The sequence below is a fragment of the Ictalurus furcatus genome, chromosome 7 (assembly GCF_023375685.1).
Source record: "Ictalurus furcatus strain D&B chromosome 7, Billie_1.0, whole genome shotgun sequence".
Taxonomy (NCBI): Eukaryota; Metazoa; Chordata; class Actinopteri; order Siluriformes; family Ictaluridae; genus Ictalurus; species Ictalurus furcatus.
Window position 1 is genome coordinate 9,303,815 of NC_071261.1, and position 18,294 is coordinate 9,322,108.

Below are 18,294 nucleotides of genomic sequence, written 5' to 3' on the forward strand. Positions count from 1 at the left end.
CCTTTTCAGGGTCATGGGGAACTTGGAGCCTATCCCAGGGAGCATCGGGCAGAAGGCGGGGTACACCCTGGACAGGGTGCCAATCCATCGCAGGGCACAATCACATACACACTCACACGCCCATTCACACACTACAGACACTTTGGACATGCCAATTAGCCTACCATGCATGTCTTTGGACTGGGGGAGGAAACCGGAGTACTCGGAGGAAACCCCCACAGCACGGGGAGAACATGCGCACACAGGGCCACGGTGGGAATCGAACCCCCGACCCTGGAGGTGTGAGGTGAACCACTAAGCCACCGTGCGCCCTTGAATCTAGCTATAAACTGTTAAAAAGTAATGGAAAGCATGTCATTAATATTAATGCAATATTAATTATTAACGGGAATAAACCACTTCAGGACATGTTTGAGGAAAATAATCCTCTTCTTTGCATTGATCCAAAGCAAAGCTCACCACCCTGTGGTGGATTATTTTTCTACAACACCACACTCCATTACTGCTTTATTCCTTACTTTATTACAATATCTTTTAACAACACGAGAGTTTTAGGGCCCGATGAAAGAAGTATTTATTGGAGCTGTGTGTTTATAACAATGCTTGATCAAAATGGTATGTAACTATTACAATACAAGGATATGAAAACAGTGAAACTTGTCTAGCTTCTGGGTTGACGTTTGAAGCACAACTCTAATCTTTAACAGAGGGCTGAATCCTAAATAAAAGGCTTTTGAACCTTTTATAGTGCATTATTTATCAAATATGGAGGAGGTGCGGTTTAACTACATGACTGTAGTAGTCATAATTACTAAGCATGGTTATATGGTTCCTCATTTAGGCAGATGTGTGTGTGAGAGAGAGAAAGAGAGAGACAGAGAGAGAGTGTGTAGAACGTTCAAGAATGAACGGCGCGAAACTTTTTCTAGGGTTGCCAGTGGTAATAAAAACACAAACTATCAATACAAGTATAGAATATCCTGACAACTCGTCTCACTTCAGTACTGTATTTATTAGAGTCTTAAATGAGTTTTAATAAGTAGTGTGTGCGGATTTGGCAACCCAGCCAGTCGGAGACCTGATAGCGGACGGAGGTGTGTGAAAGCTCCAGGGAGCTTCATGAGACTACTGGAACGCTGAACTTCATGAAACGGCAACAGCAGTAAGAGATAAGTTAGGCAGATTTTTTTATTTATTTTTTTGGATGTGGAAAGGTGAGGTATTTCGTTCAGGTTTTGGGAAAATATGTATATGTATATGTATATATGAAGGCATTGTGAGCAGTCTTGCGATAGCGAGTTGGAAACATGGCGGAATCGGGAGTTCCCGCAGCGGAGACTTCGCACGTCAACCGGTCGGTTTTGGTCTTTGACTGTCGCCCCGAAAATAAAGAAGCTTCTGGAAAGATGTTGGATATCGGCAGCATGAGCTACAAACAGTTCCTGTGTGCTGTGCGGAAGGTGGGTGGATTTCTGCTAGTCCCCGCGTCGCACCGAGTTTGACTAGCTAGCTAGCTACGCTACCTGTAGTTTATCAATCAAGAGCAGATACCGAACCGCTCTGAGTTGAGATAACACGACAACATCACTTTATCTTCGAGTAAACACGTTAAAGGTGGTGTGAGAAATCGTTACGCCAGCCCGCTAGCTAATTCACTGGTACTCACACCTGTGCTGCATATTGAAGTGTTTCCTCTGCTCCTGAGGACTGCTCAACACGTATGCTAAACACCTGGAGCTGTCTGGCGACTCCACATCCTGTGGTGTGAGAAGTGTCGCCAGTCAGTACGTTTACATGGACAACGATATTCCAATTAACAAACTACCATGTAAACAGTGATTTCTGATGACTTTAATCCTACTAAAGCCGGGTTCACACTCAGTAACTTTACACTGACTGTGTTTACATGGACAGCAATAATCTAATTATCAACCTTATTCTGAATAAGACAATATTCTGATTTAAGGTGTTTACACGGGTTGTTTTTAGGATACTCCTTTCATGTTCAGGTTTTACATGTTGTAGAACATAGATGGATTAAGGTCACACGTCATTACGTCAACACGCCACGCCGTCCGACGTTCCCTCCAGAATTTCACGTATCGACATACAGTTCGTTTTCGTTATGGTACCGTATACAGTTTTGGGTGTTTTTATTTTTAATTTTACGTAAGCTTCGAGTGCGGTTAATTATTTGTCGTGCTGTAGGTGCGAACGATGTAAATGGCCTAACTGACTTGATTGTTTTTGAGTTATTGAGGTTTGGACCAGACAAATAGGCTAATAGCTAATAATAAATATAACAAGTGGAATAATAATGGGTCTGTAACTAAATAGTTATTTAGGCACGTTATATTGTCCTCCTTTGGAATGGGGTCCTGAATCATGTTGGTACCTAGAGTGATGGAGAGGTTGATAATCTCAGAGAAGATGGGGCACAGTGTATCAGCATGCCAGGTGAAATTGCATCTGCTCTCCTAGGTTTCCCAATGTTCTGCTATTTGATTAACCTGTAATATATGTATGTATATAACTGAAAATATCGCAGCAGAAATTACACTCTTAAGAGCTTTGTTAATGGCTACAGTTTTCTCTGTAATGTCCACATGTTGTATAAACCGGAATGGTCTTACTGTACTGACGGGGCGGCTGTGGTTCAGGTGGTAGAGCGGGTTGTCCACTAATCATAGGGTTGGTGTTTCCATTCCCGGCCCACGTGAATCCACATACTGAAGTGTCCTTGGGCAAGACACTGAACCCCGAGTCTCTCCCGATGGCAAGTTAGCGCCTTGCATGCCAGCTCTGCTACCGTTGGTGTGTGTGTGAATGGGTGAATGAGACACAGTGTAGAGCGCTTTGGATAAAAGCACTATACAAGTGTTCCATTTACCATTTTTTCCATTTACTGATGGTCTTTTAGCCTATTTTGGACCGCATATGATTTCAGTGGAGCAAGTCCGATTTTAATCGATACTAGTGTCATTTTTATTTTCAGGAATTTTCTATCTCAGTAAATGAAAGCTTTGTGATCACTACGACAGATCGCAGGGAGATTGATTCAGATGTTTACGGTAAGTAACAGTTCTGTTGACTCAAAATCATAACCATTGAATAGCATAATCTGTGTACTGTGTTTGCTGAAACTGAGTACCATCTGAGTATGGTCAGCTTCATGAATATATAATAGTTTAACAATATAAACAAGTTTATAATTACTTCACCAGTGTGTCATTACCTAACAGACTACCTAACAGAGACTGTTCAGTCATATATCCACCTAGCTCTGACCAAATGAATTACAACCATAAATATTAATCACTGATTTGGTTGTGTGTGTGTTTTGCTATTAAGTAAAATAACTTCAGACTTAACTACGGTTTTTTGTTGTGATTTTGTAGAAGAATTATCAGATGGAAAAACTTTACACCTGCTAAAGTCTGTGGATCAGGAGTTGGTTGTGGCAACTGAAGAACGAATTAATTATGTTCCCCATTTCCACACCATTGTACAGAGTGGCCAGTATGAGTACTATGCCAGCGAAGGACAGAAGGCACTACGTAAGTACATGATTATTCTCGTTCTTACACGTGCATTTGAATTTGTCTTTTACAGTGATTTAAAATTTAATTCTGTTTTACACACACAATTTTTTGCCTTCTGTATTTATCAAATCTGTTTATTAATGGGGTCTCTCTCTGTGTGTGTGTGTGTGTGTGTGTGTGTGTGTGTGTGTGTGTGTGTGCACTTTCAATACTTTAGCCTACGCCTTTGCTGAGCTTATTGATAATGCACTTTCTGCAACCGCGCATAATCCTGAAACAAGGAGCATTGACATAAGATTGGTAAGGGTTTAATTGATTATTAACCATAGAATTAATGAACCAAAAAACCTACACGAATGCATAAAGTGGGTCAAAACGACCCATATTGGATTCAGTGTTTTTCTGCAAAACTATAGGTGTCTTGTTAATGAAATTATATATAAAAAAAAAATAAAATAAAAAATGAGAATACACATGTTTTAATTTATCAAACATGTTCACTTCCCTAGTACATATGCAGAACAAAAGATTAAATAAAATTTTTCTTCAAATGCAGTTAAAGATTTTCTGAGCTAACTGAACAAATTTCATACTACTGTAATGTAAAGTACTACTGAACTTTCCACAATATTAGGATTTTTTGAGGGGGCGGGGGATATATCAAGGGGTGGGATATATTAGGCAGCAAGTGAACAATCAGTTTTTGAAGTTGATGTGTTGGAAGCAGGAAATATGCGCAAAGCGTAAGGATCAGAGCGACTTTGACAAGGGCCAAATTGTGATTGCTAGACTACTGGGTCAGAGCATCTCCTAAACAGCAGATCTTGTGGCGTGTTCCCGGTATGCAGTGTATCATAGCTACCAAAAGTTGTCCAAGGAAGACCAACCGGTGAATCAGCGACAGGGTCATGGGTGCCCAAGGCTCACTGACGCGTGTGGGAAGCGATGAAAAAGATGTTTTCTTTTACATTGTGTGGACAGCTGTGTGCGTGTGTGTCTCTTACCTGGGGAAGAGATGGCACCAGGATGCAATATGGAAAGAAGACAAGTCGGTGGGGGTAGCGTGATGCTCTGGAAAACCTTGAGTCCGGGCATTCATCTGAATGTTACTTTGATGTGTACCACCTACCTAAACATTTTTTGCAAACCAAGTACATGCCTTCAGTGGCATGTTGCAGACCAAGTACATGCCTTCATGGCATCTGTATTCCCTGTATCTGTATTCCAGTGGCCTCTTTCAGCAGGATAATTCTCCCTGACACACTGCAAAATGTTCATGAATGGTCTGAGGAACATGACAGAGTTCAAGATGTTGATTTGGCCTCCAAATTCCCCAGATGTTAAACTATAACTCTATATATAAATTGTGTGTGTGTGTGTGTGTGTGTATATATATATATATATATATATATATATATATATATATATATATATATATATATATATATATATATATACACACACGTGTGTGTGTGTGTGTGTGTGTGTATATATGTGTATATAATATATATGTATATATATAATTATGTGTGTATGTAATGTGTATATATATATATATATATATATATATATATATATATATATATATATATATATATATATATATATATATATATATATATGTATGTATGTATGTATGTATGTATATTAGTGTGTGTGTCTCTGTGTGTGTATTAGGGATGTCACGATACCACCAAAAATACACAATACTCAATACCAAAGTCAATACCGTGGTATAAAACTAAAAAAATTAATTAAAAACTCTACTGGAGGACATTGTCCCCTGGCTGATACTGGCAAAAAAAAAGAGAGAGAGAGAGGGGGCTATTTTAGCTATCAAACACTGTTTGAAAATGAGTGGAGGCTACAGTGGAGATGCACTCCTAAACGCATGCGTGCACACCACCCCCCTTATACTCTGAATGCAAGCATTAGTTTAAATTCACTGATATGGTGGCAGGCCAAAAAGATTTATTAAAAGCATGAACATTTGAATAATTATTAGTGACAGTAGGCTACATTTAGATGACAGGACACGGGCTGAATGGCGATGCATGGTGGCCCATTAGGAGGTATTTTATGACATTGCAATGTATTAGCATCGTTAACAAATAACTGGCTATCGCAAACATTACATGGAGCATAACGTTAGCTGGCTTCATGGCAACAATGCCAGCTGCCTCAAACAAACATAACATAGGACCGTCTTTCAGGTGCTTCGCCAAATTCCAGGTGTTTCCTCGCCTTGTTTGAAATGAACAATCGCATCGGTTGCACACCGGCATCAATTATATATTTGTTGTCGTCCTCCTCGAATGTGAAGTATTTCCATATTCCATACCACCTTTCCTCTCAACGAGTCGTGGCGGAGCTAATCTTCTGTAGTTTGTCCCCGTGTGCTTGTAGTTGTTGTTGTTCTTCTTCACCACTTGTGGACCGACTAAAACACTTGCGCGTATTTGCTGCCCCCATCAGGTCCGGAAGAATTGCAACCACAGTACTTTAATTAAAATTGGTACCTACGCTACTGCAGAAAAACAAGTACCGTCACGTTTTAATAATGTTTTACCGAAGTATCGGTTCTCGTGACATACCTAGTGTGTATGTGTATATATAAAATTGTTTACATTTTCATTCAGCCATTCTCGTACGTCATGCTATCATTCAGTTATGCTAAAACGTATGTTACAATAATTCAGTATAAGAAATACTTACTAAAAGAACTAAAATTGGCAGGATGCCATCTCTTATAATTTAATGACTATTTTATCCATAATATATGAATATCTGCATTCCAAAACTGACTCGTCATATAAGTTCGTTGTTGAAGTACAGAATTTGCAGGCAAAATTTATCTGACCGGATCACAGGACCTGTGTGGTGCAGGTCTATGCTTGCTGTGATTTGAAGATTCTGTTATGATGGTGACAGCTGTTAAGTTGTCATGTGACTTTTGGCTGAGGCAAATTCTTGGCTCAGACAAAACAGCTTTTTGAGTAATCCATGGAGTTTTAAGGTAAGAAATATTGTTATTGACAACCTCTCAAAAAAAAAAAATGTTAAGTCAAAATTCCATAGGAAATGTATATGGGTGATTTTGACCTGCTTTATGAAGAGTTGAGGTAGTGATATGAAAATGTAACTTTTTCCAAACCAATGACCACATAATATGAAAATGAAACAAGTTTCTTAAGGCTTACATGGCGAAAAAAAAAAGCTTTGATTGATCACATATATTTCAAAAACCACACCCTACTGGGTCAGTTTGACCCACTTTGTGCATTCTAGGGTTAAAATAAGCTAATCAGTAAAAGTTCATTGGACTCTGAACATTGATTTTATTTTCTGTTTTTCTCTGTGCGTCAGTTTTTTGATGAGTCTCAAGGTGGGCCTGCAGTAGTAGTGATGGATAATGGTCGTGGAATGACCTCTAAAGAGTTAAATAACTGGGCAGTTTATCGCCTTTCCAAATTCAACCGAGATGACCGCACTTTTAGGAGGTAAACTATCAGCACTCTGGAAAACAAAGTCTTATTACATAAACATGATATCCTATGTATTCTAGCTGAGCTAGATAGCTGTTATTACTAATAAAGGATATTAAACAACTGCTTGTGTAAATGAGTGAAAAGAGATAATTTTTCAAAATGAATTCCTTGAATAACTAATACAGACCTATCAGTTTCTAGTTGTAGGCGTTTACTATAACCTAAATTCTGGAAAAGTTGGGACAGTATGGAAACAAAAGAAACAGTCATTTGAAAATTCAATTCACCCTGTACTATATTGAAAATACATTATTAACACATTGTTTGTTTTGCCATGCACTTGTAATCCAGGCAGAATGTGGTTTGCCGTTGTCCTGCTCTGGATGGCAGCATACGTTTCTCCAAAATGTGTACATATCTTTCTGCATTAATGCTGCCCTCACAGATGTGCAAGTTACCCAAGCCATAAACTGACATGCCCCCATACCATGGCAGACGCTGGCTTTTAGATCTTGTATGATCCTTTTCCTCATTGGCCCGGAGAACACGACGGCTGTTTTGTCCAAAAACTATTTGAAATGTCGTCTCGTCGGACCACAAAACACGATTCCACTGTGCTACTGTCCATCTCGGATGAGACCGAGCCAGAGAAGTGGGCGGAGCTTCTGGACAGTGTTGATGTATGGCTTCTGCTTGGCATAGTAAAGCCTTAACTTGCATCTGTGGATGCAGCGGCGAATGGTGTCGACTGACAAAGGTTTATTAACGTATTCCCGAGCCCATGTCAGGATATCCATCAGAGACTCTTGACGGGTTTTAAGACAATGAGGTCTGAGAGATCGGAGTTCATGCACATTCAGAAGTGGTTTTTGGCCTTGCCCTTTACGCACTGAGAGTTGACCAGATTCCTTGAATCTTTTAATTATATTGTGCACTGTAGAAGGTGAAATGCCCAAAATCCTACCGATTTGTCTTTGGGGAATGTTCTTCTCAAAGTGTTGGATTATTCGCTGATGCATCTGTTGGCAGATTGGCGAGCCTCAACCCATCCATGCTATTGAAGGACTAGACCTTTTTGGAGGCTCCTTATATACTATGATTAGACAATTGCCTCACCTGTTTCACATCACCTTCTTATGTCAACTCGTCACATCGCTATTAGTCCTAAATTGCCCCTGTCCCAACTTTTTTGGAATGTGTTGCATGCATAAACTTCAAAATAAACTATAATATAATACAAAATAATTTAGCTTCAAAGAACTATGCAGTTGATTAGATAAAACATCAAATACCTTGTCTTTATACAAGTCAAAGTACATTTACAAATCACTCCTCTATGTTTTAATTAGCATTTTCCTTACTGTCCCAACTTTTTCAGAATTGGGGTTGTACAGTTGCAATCAAAATGATTCAACCCCTATGGCAAATCCGGTTTACTGTCAAAATGTACAGACTTTCAGCTGTTTGCAGTAAAAACATCAAACAAAAGCAATTGAAATAGTTCAACACAATGAACGCTTCAAGTGGGTTCCCCAAATTCAACTGAAAATGATTTCTCCAGTCTCAAAACTATTCAACCCCTTCATGGCAAATATCTTTAGTACTTAGTAAAGCTCCTTTTGCTGTTATGACCTGTTGCAAACGGGATGCAGAGCTTCTGGCAGCGTTCCTGAGGACTCGTGGTCCATTCCTCATGAGCAGTGGCCTTCAGGTCAGTAATATTCTTGGGTTCTGCAACCGCCTTCTTCAAATCCCACCAGAGATTTTCGATGGGGTTCAAGTCAGGTGACTGTGATGGCCCTGTAGAATCTTCCAGGACTTCTTCTGCCTTGGTGGAATTTGAGGTATGCTTGGGATCATTGTCCTGTTGGAAGGTCCAATGACGCCCAAGCTTTAGCTTCCTCACAGACGGCGTGACATTTTCTCCTAGGATTTCCTGATACTTCAGTGAATCCATCTTGCGTTCCACATGCTTCAGGTTTCCAGTGCCAAAGGATGCAAAGCAGCCCCAGAGCATCACTGAGCCACCACCATGCTTAAATGTGGACAGTGTGTTCTTTCTTCCTTCTTCTTTCTCCAGACATATCGCTGATCCATCGTGCCCAAAAGGTCCAAAAAGTTTTGTTTCATTGCTCCACCGAACAGAATCCCAAAACTTCTGAGGCTTATTTATATGATTTTGAGATGACTTTTCTTCTGCTTTTGGGTCAGTAGTGGTGAACATCTTGGAGTTCTGGCATGGAAACCTTCTGCGTTTAGTACGCGCCTTAGTGTGCTCACTGAAACCTCAGTGCCTGTTGCCACCAAGTCTCGCTGCAGGTCTTTTGCAGTCACTCGAAGGTTTTTCACAACCTGCCTTCTCAGAAATCTGCTTGCAGCCGTTGATAGCTTCCTTTTTATGCCCCGTCCAGGTATTTCATTAATTTTCTACCCCTAGCCAGTTCAGGTATTTCATGTGTCCCAGCTCAAGCACACCTGGTGCAACTAATGAAGCCCTTGATTATTTGCATCAGGTGTGCTTGAGACAACACTGGGTTTGCATATTTGTGCTGTTGTGAGGGATTCTATTCAAGGGGCTGAATAATTTTGAAACTGGAGAAATCATTGCAAGTTGCATTTTCAGTTGAATTTGGGGGAACCACTTGAAACATTCAATGTATTGTACTATTTCATTTGTTTTTGTATGATTTGTTCTTTGCAAACAGCAAATTTTGACAATAAACCTGATTTGCAATGGGGTTTGAATAATTTTGATTGCAACTGTATAAAACTGATGCTATTGTGGTGTTCCCTGTATATAACTGATACTTTTCCCTTTGTTTTGCAAATGTGCTGTATTTATTTGTTTTTTCAATAGTGATAAATCAGGATACGTGCGTCCCAGTGCAGTCCCTCGCAGTTTGAACAGTGACATCTCCTACTTTGGTGTTGGAGGCAAACAGGCTGTGTTTTATATAGGCCAGTCAGTACGGGTAGGTACTACACCCCATCCCTGGCCAGTCAGATACATTTGACTGACTATTTTATGCAAAGCAGAATTTATGTAGTCCATTGTTTTAGATTAGAATGAAATTACCTGAATGTATATATGTATCTATCTATCCTGTGTGTGTGTGTGTGTGTGTGTGTGTGTGTGTGTGTATGTAGGTTTAATTGTGATTTGCGGTTTTTGTTTATGCATGTTTGAAGAAAAGCATTTGCACTAGAGAAATAAGAAGAGTTAGCATATTAGCAAAAGAGTTAGCAAGTTAGCATATTTTAGTAGGAACCTCAATAACTGTTCTTTAAAAAAATGTTAATTCCTGCTTACTATTTATGTTACACTTGGGAGGCTAAAATTCTCAGCGCTTAATTGAAACCTGACTCGTCAGTTCAGGTCTAATATTTTGTTAACAGGATAAGGGAATTTAGCCTGCAGCATTTGCAGTGGTGCTTGAAAGTTTGGGAACCCTTTAGAATTTTCTATATATGTGTGTAAATATGACCTAGAACAACATCAGATTTTCACAAGTCCTAAAAGAAGACAAAGAGAACTCAATTAAACAAATGAGATGAAAATATTATACTTGGTCATTTATTTATTGAGGAAAATGATCCAATATTACATATCTATGAGTGGCAAAAGTATGTGAACCTCTTCAAATTAACTGCTAATCCTAGGTGAAATTAGAGTCAGGTGTTTTCAATCAGTGGGATGATAATCATGTGTGAGTGAGTGAGCACCATGTTTTATTTAAAGAACAGGGATCTATTAGTCTGTCTATCAGATCTATCAGAGTCTGATCTTCACAACACATGTTTGTGGAACTGTATCATGGCACTAACAAAGGAGATTTCTGAGGACCTCAAAAAAAATAGTTGTTGATGTTCATCAGGTTGGAAAAAGTTCCAAAACCATCTCTAAAGAGTTTGGACTCCACCAATCCACAGTCAGACAAATTGTGTACAAATGGAGAATTCAAGTTCCCTTCCCCATGAGTGGTCGACCAACAACGTCCAAGCAATTAAAGACCTCTCTCACATTGGCTAATGTTCATGAGAACACTGAACAACAATGGTGTGCATGGCAATGTTGCAAGGAGAAACCTTATGCCATCTGTGAAACATGGTGGTGGCAGTATGATGGGTTGGACCTGTTTAGCTGTATCTGGCCAAGTCAAAGTCCTGACATTAATCTAATAGAAATGTTGTGGAAGGGCCTGAAGCAAGCATTTCTTTGAGGAAACCCACTAACATCTCAGAGTTGAAGCTGAGGAATGGGATTAAATTCCTCCAAGCTGATGTGCAGGACTGAGCAACAGTTTACATGTGATTCATATTCATGAGATTCATATTCATGTGATTCATTTACGTATGATTCATTTATGTATGATTCATTTACATGTGATTCATTTACTAATTTGCTTCTCTTTAAATCCAGTTTTAGACTGTAATATTACAAAGGTCTTTCCAGATCATTACTTGCTACAGTGTATGAGATAACCCCAGTAAAATTGCCTGAATTCTATAATGTAATTTGTTCACCATGTTAGGTTTAAATCCTCTAAAAACAGATTCGCAATTAAATAACATTACGTCCTTCAAAGCATTGGCATGTGCTGCTTACTCTCATAATCCTCCAAACACCCACACACCCAAAGTCTCCATAAACAAATGAGACAGCAGTGTATCCTACAAAAACCGAACGTTGTCCACAATGTGAAAACAACTCGGAGAGTAAGCTGAACTAACCAACAAAATTACCAAGACTGATAAACAATCTGCACACAATAATAAATATAATGTCCTTACCTTTTAAAGACTTGTAACAAATAATATAACAGTGTAGCACGTAAACCCGAGGAGATAACACTAGTAAAATTAAATAAACAGAAACTCTAACCTGGTCAGAACCTCTAAACAGAGAAGCACATTAATACAGAAGTAAATTTTAAGTGGTGTAAGTCCACAAAATCTAGGTGAAGTAATGCAACGACAATATCTTCAATAAGAATCCGAATTCTGTAGAGCTGAAAGGCCGAGTGCCAAAAATTTAAATAATAGAAGCGCAAAAAAGACTCCGCTGTGTAGATGATGCAGTTCAACCCGATATCAAGAGTTTAACATAGTCTCCTGCTTCCTCCGCTGAAATAAAGTCCTTCTGAACACCGTTATATGTAATACGAAGCCGAGCTGGGTGAAGTATTCCATAGCGAACGACCTCAATACCACGAAGTTGCCACCGAACCTCGTTAAACGCGGCCCGGGCCCGGGCTGTCTTGGCTGTGTAGTCAGGGAAAACGGAGATGGTCAAATCCCTCACTTTAATCCGCTCCGTCTCTCTCGCACGGCATAAAATGTCAACACAGTCACTGTGATAGTGGAATCTGCACACAATAGCTCGTGGTCGTTCACCAGGCTTGGGCTTCGGCTGAAGGGTCCGGTGGGACTGGTCCAAAACCAGCTCCTTCTCCAGACCAAACGCTTCTTTTAACAAGGCTGCTATGGCAGCAGTTGTACAGGTGTCAGCGCCCTCTGGAACTCCGACTATCCTAACGTTATTGCGCCATGACCTCGACTCCAAATCCTCACGTTTATTGTCTAATTGAGTCACGGTCGCAGTGAGAGACTTGATAATAGTCTTCATATGAACTATGTCATCGGTGCAACCGGAGAGAGCGTGCCCCATTTCCCCAGCAGTACCTTTCAGTGTTGATATGGTAGCCTCGGTAGAAACTTTATCACTAGCCAGCTCTGTCTTCACAGCCTGCAGGTCAAGCTGGATAATAGACAGCGCACCCCCGAGAGGCTTCTGGAGCTCCTTTTTAAAAATATCGGCGATGTCCTTCCTCAGTAAAGCCAGCAACTCAAGCCTGAGTGCGGCGAAGTCAGGGTCACTGCTCGGCGACGCGGATACAGGAGGAGAAGGGGGCTCGTGATCGCGGCGCGCACACTTGGCCTCAGTCTTGTCTGAATGCTACCACGGGTTTTCGTGTTCTTTCCAGACATTTTAACGTACCACAAAGTTAAAATTGCAAACAAGGAAACAGAGTAGCCTCCAACTTCGCGTCCTACTCCATCGAATTCCGAATCCTGGACTGAGCAAACTTTTAGTTGCAGTTATTACTACAGAAGGGGGTAACACCAGATACTGAAAGCGAAGGTTCACATATTTTTGCCACTTACAGATATGTAATATTAGATCATTTTCCTCAATAAATAAATGACCATGTATAATATTTTTGTCCTGTTTGCTTACTTGGGTTTTCTTTATCTACTTTTAGGACTGTGAAAATCTGCTGATGTTTTAGGGTTCTATTATGCAGAAATATAGAAAATTATATCGGGTTCATAAACTTTCAGGCACCACTGTATGAAACTAATCATTTTACACCTGTCAGTTTGCTTTGCGTTTAATGTTGTTTTTTTTTAAAACGTCGCTATACAGTATTCTTTCGTCTCTGTCAACTTGGACATGTATACTGTGTGACTGTTTTTATTATGTCTATATTTTTTAAACTTAATGTAGATCATAAGTAAGCCAGGTGGCTCTCCAGATGTACATGAGTTTGTCATGTCTAAAGAAGACTTTGAGCAGAAGGAAAAAAACAACAAAGAAATTTATTGTGGTATAATCCGGAACAGGAAGGTAAATGGGCATGCTTGAGTTATTTTCATGTAGCATAATGTCCAGATTGAATTATTATGGTGTATTTGTGTCTGTCTCCCCTTTTGTGCACTTGTTGTTTTAGAACTTGCCTAATACTTCTCTCTCGCACACATTAATGCACAGCCAGCAGATGACTCTCATGTGAGAGTGGATGAAGAGCGTTTCCTGCAATCACTGGTTCTGGAAGAGAAAGGCAAGGACAGTTTTACTGCTATAGTTATAACTGCAGTCCAGCCAGAACATGTTGCCTACTTAAAAAAGGATTTCGACTCCTGGACCAGAGAGCTGGCGTATGTATCAGAGCATGCACACCTGCACACCACTGACACACACTATGTCAAATCATATTAATTCTGTTTTTTGTTTGTTGTGTTTTTGTTAATTAAATTTAAGGCACATCTATCATTACTATATTCACGGTATTTATGGAAATGACATGAGAGACACCCGAACCCCCGTAACTATGTCAAACATTGACATCCAGGTATGGAAGTCTTTTATTGTATGCATCAAAGATTTATTTAGACAGTGACTGTCATTATTGGCATTTTTATGCAATAATATTATGGATGTATGCACCTGGAGAATAAGCACAACTTATTCTTCAATGAAAACATACTTAAGCTCTTCATATTCTTCATGTCCTTGTCCCCTCTTACCATAATTAAGAATAAATAATTGTGGATACTAAATCAAAATGTACAGACCCTTATTACCTACGTTTGAATTTCAAATATGTAACTCAAATTAAAATAATATTAAAAGTGAATGACAAAAAAAAACACCTTTTAATTGTCCAATGTGTGGAAAGCAAATAAATTTTATACATGTGCATTTTATTCTACATTATTTGTTTACATGTCTGTTTCTGCTCTTTCTTATTTTATTTTTTTATTGCATATTTTTTTTATTTTTATAAAAATGTCATTTTGATGTTTTGGCAGTACTGTACCTGCTGTAGCAGTCATGCTAATAAAGCTCATTGAATTGAATTGAATTATAGTGTTCTTGTACGTCAACGCTGCAGCTTATAGACATTTAACTAAAAAATTTTAAACAATAATCACCTTTCTCCCTTTTTTCCAGATCTGTCTAATTGAGCGGTCCCCTCGCTTGCCAAGGCTGCTTAATCTAAAAGAGATAGATAATGACATGCAGACTCTTTATATAAACTCCAGTGTGGCAGAGTTTGAGTTTAAAGCCAGCAGAGGAGGAGATGCCAAAGTAGAGGGACTGCTTAGATATCATCCATTCCTGTATGATCGAGAAACCTACCCAGAAGACCCATGTGCAGTTAAACCAGGTATATTTCTAGGTTATAAACATGCCTCTAAATTGTATCCGAGCAGTAGTTATGGGTGTAGAATAAGCAGAGACCCACTGGCTAAAAACCTTATTTACAAATGGCTGCCACAATCAACAGATGTAAATGGTGTGTGTGTGTGTGTGTGTGTGTGTGTGTGTATAATTGGGTCGTATTCAATGTTAAGTTCTTGGGCTTTTACTCACTCACCACAGCCACTGGTTGTACAGAGCATACAAAGTCAATTAAATTAAGTTTTTTTTTTACATGGAATTTCCATTTTAAAGTTGTATGGCTGGTGCTGTGAACACATTCCCGGTCAGATTTGATATACCAATGACCTGTCTCTCTGATTGCATGTGTTTTACAGCTCTAGAGAGTGACGAAGATTGTATTGTTTTACACGCGGAGGGTCGAGGGAAAAGACCCATCTTTGAATGCTTTTGGAATGGACGATTAATTCCTTATTCTTCTGTTGACGAGTAATGATATTACTACATTTATTTAATGTTGTTTGAATAAATGCAGACCTGTAAACCTTTACGCATTTTGCATAGGAATGCATTTGAACCTTGGCATACCCTAGTATTATTAGTGGTGTAATGATGCACTCCAGTCATGATTTGATTCAATTTACAGTACTGACTTCACGATTCGATTCCGTTTGATTCTCTGAATATTTTGAACAAAATTTGAATGAAGAACAGTTACGCCTGAAAAGTCTCCTTTCTTTTATTTATTTATTTATTTGTTTATTTATTATCTGAATGATAAACAATGCGAAACAATATCACCACTCAAAAACATGGCCAATCGGCATACTCTATGAACCTGGAATGATTGACGGTTGTGTCTGTGTTTTGAACTCTTATGACTATGCATTATTCCTCTTTGGGGTTGGCAGGTCTGTAAATGTAAATATTTATATGTAAATAAACATTCCTTATTCAGCAATCAAATGAAGATATTCCACAACTTTTGGATTATCAAAGGTTGCATACCTATACTTTAATTCTTCTTGATGAGCAACGAATGAGATGATGTATACATTTGTAAGTCACTTTGGATAAAAGCGTCTGCTAAATGAATAAATGTATGTACATTTGTTTTAGGTTTGAGTGGTGTGAAAGACCTAAGAAAGTCAGTTCAGTACCATTAGAATGTTATAACAGGATATCGGGCGTTCTCTTCACTAATGATCATTTTAAAGTCAGCACCAACAAACTGACATTTATGGATCTGGAGTTACAGCTACGTGACAAGGAAACTATCTTTACAAGAGTTCTGAATGGTCAGGTAAAGTACACCTTTACACAATATTGCATTCGTTTGTTTCAGTGGACTGAGCTGCTTGCTTCTTTCTCAAGTCTGAACGCTGCTGAAAACATCAGTGCATTCAGTCAGGGTTTAAAAAAAATAAATTTTTGCCAAAGATTTTGGAAAGTGGAGCAGTGTTTATTTCACTCCCCCAAACACAGTGGGCTACATAAAGAATGTTATGAATTAAACTATTATACTACATATCAGTGAAGAATAATTGCCCTATTATTTAGTACTAGATGCAATTTTAGTTAATAATTTCAGAGATCATTGTCTTTTTTGCAGGAACAAAGAGTGCAGATCAAGCGAGAGTTTGCAAATTGGTTGAAAGAGTGCCATGAAAGACACGATAAACAGGTATGTGCAGTGCGCTCTATTAATATTTGCACCCTTGGTAAATATGAGCAAAACAGGCTGTGAAAAATTGTCTTTACTGTTTAACCTTTTGATCTTTTGTTAAAAAAAAATTCACAAATACTCTATCATGAATATCAAACAATTGCAAACAAAACAGGTTTATAAAAAATATATCTTTGTTTAATATAGGTGTGCAACAGTTATTGGCACCCCTATGAATTCTTGTATATTCCCATAGATATTTAATTTTTTTTAGTACACATAGGGTGATTAGGAACAGGAAATTGTTCAACCGTGACTTCCTGTTTCGCAGGTGTTTTAAATATGAGGTAACACACAGGCCAAATTCCCTTTATTAATTAAAAGGCCAAATTCCCTTTTTTCATTAATCTCAATGGGTAAGACCAAGGAATGTAACTGTGATATGCTGCAAAAGGTTGTTGAGCTCCAAAAATGGGAAGTGGCTATAAGAAAATAGTAAAAGCATTGAAAATGCCCATTTCCACCATCAGGGCAATAATTAAGAAGTTCCAGTCAACTGGAAATGTTATGAATCAACCTGGAATTGGACGTGTGTCTGTATCGTCTCAACATGCTGTGAAGAGGATGGTTCGAGTGGCCAAAAAATCTCCAAGGATCACGTCTGGAGAATTGCAGAAGTTAGTTGCGTCTTGGGGTCAAAAAGTCTCCAAAACTACAATCCGAGGTCACCTACATCACCACAAGTTGTCTGGAAGGGTTTCAAGAAAAAAGCCTCTACTCTCATCCAAAAACAAACATTGTTTTCAGTTAGAGCTTAAAATAGAGCTTTTTGGCAATAAACACCAGAGGTGGTTTTGGCGTACACAGAGAGGTAGCCATATGGAGAAGTACCTCATGCCCATGGTTAAATATGGTGGTGGCTCTTTAATGTTTTTGAAGGTAAAAAAAAGACAATTTTTCACAGCCTTCTTTGCTCATATTTACCAGGGGTGCCAATATTAGTGGAAGGCACTGTAGATGTTTGCCATCATCTATTTATATTCATTAAAAACAATGAATGAATTCTAGGACCAGATGACCTATTTAACCCCTTTGGTACTCATTTTCATGGCTTTGGCATGTGTGGTGTGTTCCTTTGGATTGGCTGCTTATAGGTGAAGTTCCTCGGTTTCCAAGGTGTAATGACTCGCCCAGATATACAACCTAAACGCCTGCAGTCACCATGGGCCCGGTACAAAACCATCGTGTGGGATGGTACAACCTACAAAAGTGGACAGAAGGTAAGGACTTAAAGCTTACACAAGCATGTGTTGCCCACAAAAGGCTTAGTAATATGTACATAGATACTGACAAGTCTGTAATACAAGTGACCAAGAAGGTATGGATCAAAATATGGAAATCCCAGCAGCTCTTGTTAGTTCCTATCAAAGTGGACCTATCTAATTACCTACTGCTATCTGTCTGACTAAAATAAAAATAAAAGAAAGTATAAACAAAAACAATAATGAGGTAACTCACGTCTTTCAAATCTTTTATATCTTACAAATTTAATGATTACAAGAAAGAAAGAAAAAAAATCCAAAATAAACAATCACTCCAAAAGCAAATGTCTTCAGGGCTGGGCAAGGCCAAAATAATAAACAGAACAGTCAC

General features: G+C 38.8%; 1 protein-coding gene across 4 annotated transcripts in view; it reads left to right on the plus strand.

Moving 5' to 3' along the window:
- Positions 1-18: 18 nt before the first annotated feature.
- Positions 19-18,294, plus strand: part of smchd1 (structural maintenance of chromosomes flexible hinge domain containing 1) — a 54,644-nt gene continuing 36,368 nt past the window's right edge. The window contains exons 1-15 of one of the 4 annotated variants that reach the window (XM_053628275.1): positions 511-1,162; positions 1,272-1,460; positions 2,996-3,071; positions 3,399-3,557; positions 3,760-3,842; positions 6,909-7,042; positions 9,888-10,002; positions 13,539-13,658; positions 13,803-13,969; positions 14,073-14,163; positions 14,766-14,982; positions 15,353-15,464; positions 16,095-16,278; positions 16,588-16,659; positions 17,796-17,921. In XM_053628275.1, the coding sequence (XP_053484250.1) occupies positions 1,308-1,460; positions 2,996-3,071; positions 3,399-3,557; positions 3,760-3,842; positions 6,909-7,042; positions 9,888-10,002; positions 13,539-13,658; positions 13,803-13,969; positions 14,073-14,163; positions 14,766-14,982; positions 15,353-15,464; positions 16,095-16,278; positions 16,588-16,659; positions 17,796-17,921 (1,809 nt within the window). In that variant the 5' untranslated portion in view covers positions 511-1,162; positions 1,272-1,307. Of the gene's footprint in view, positions 1,461-2,995; positions 3,072-3,398; positions 3,558-3,759; positions 3,843-6,908; positions 7,043-9,887; positions 10,003-13,538; positions 13,659-13,802; positions 13,970-14,072; positions 14,164-14,765; positions 14,983-15,352; positions 15,465-16,094; positions 16,279-16,587; positions 16,660-17,795; positions 17,922-18,294 lie in introns of those variants that run through there. The other 3 variants (XR_008386265.1, XM_053628276.1, XM_053628277.1) reach the window with 3 other exon arrangements.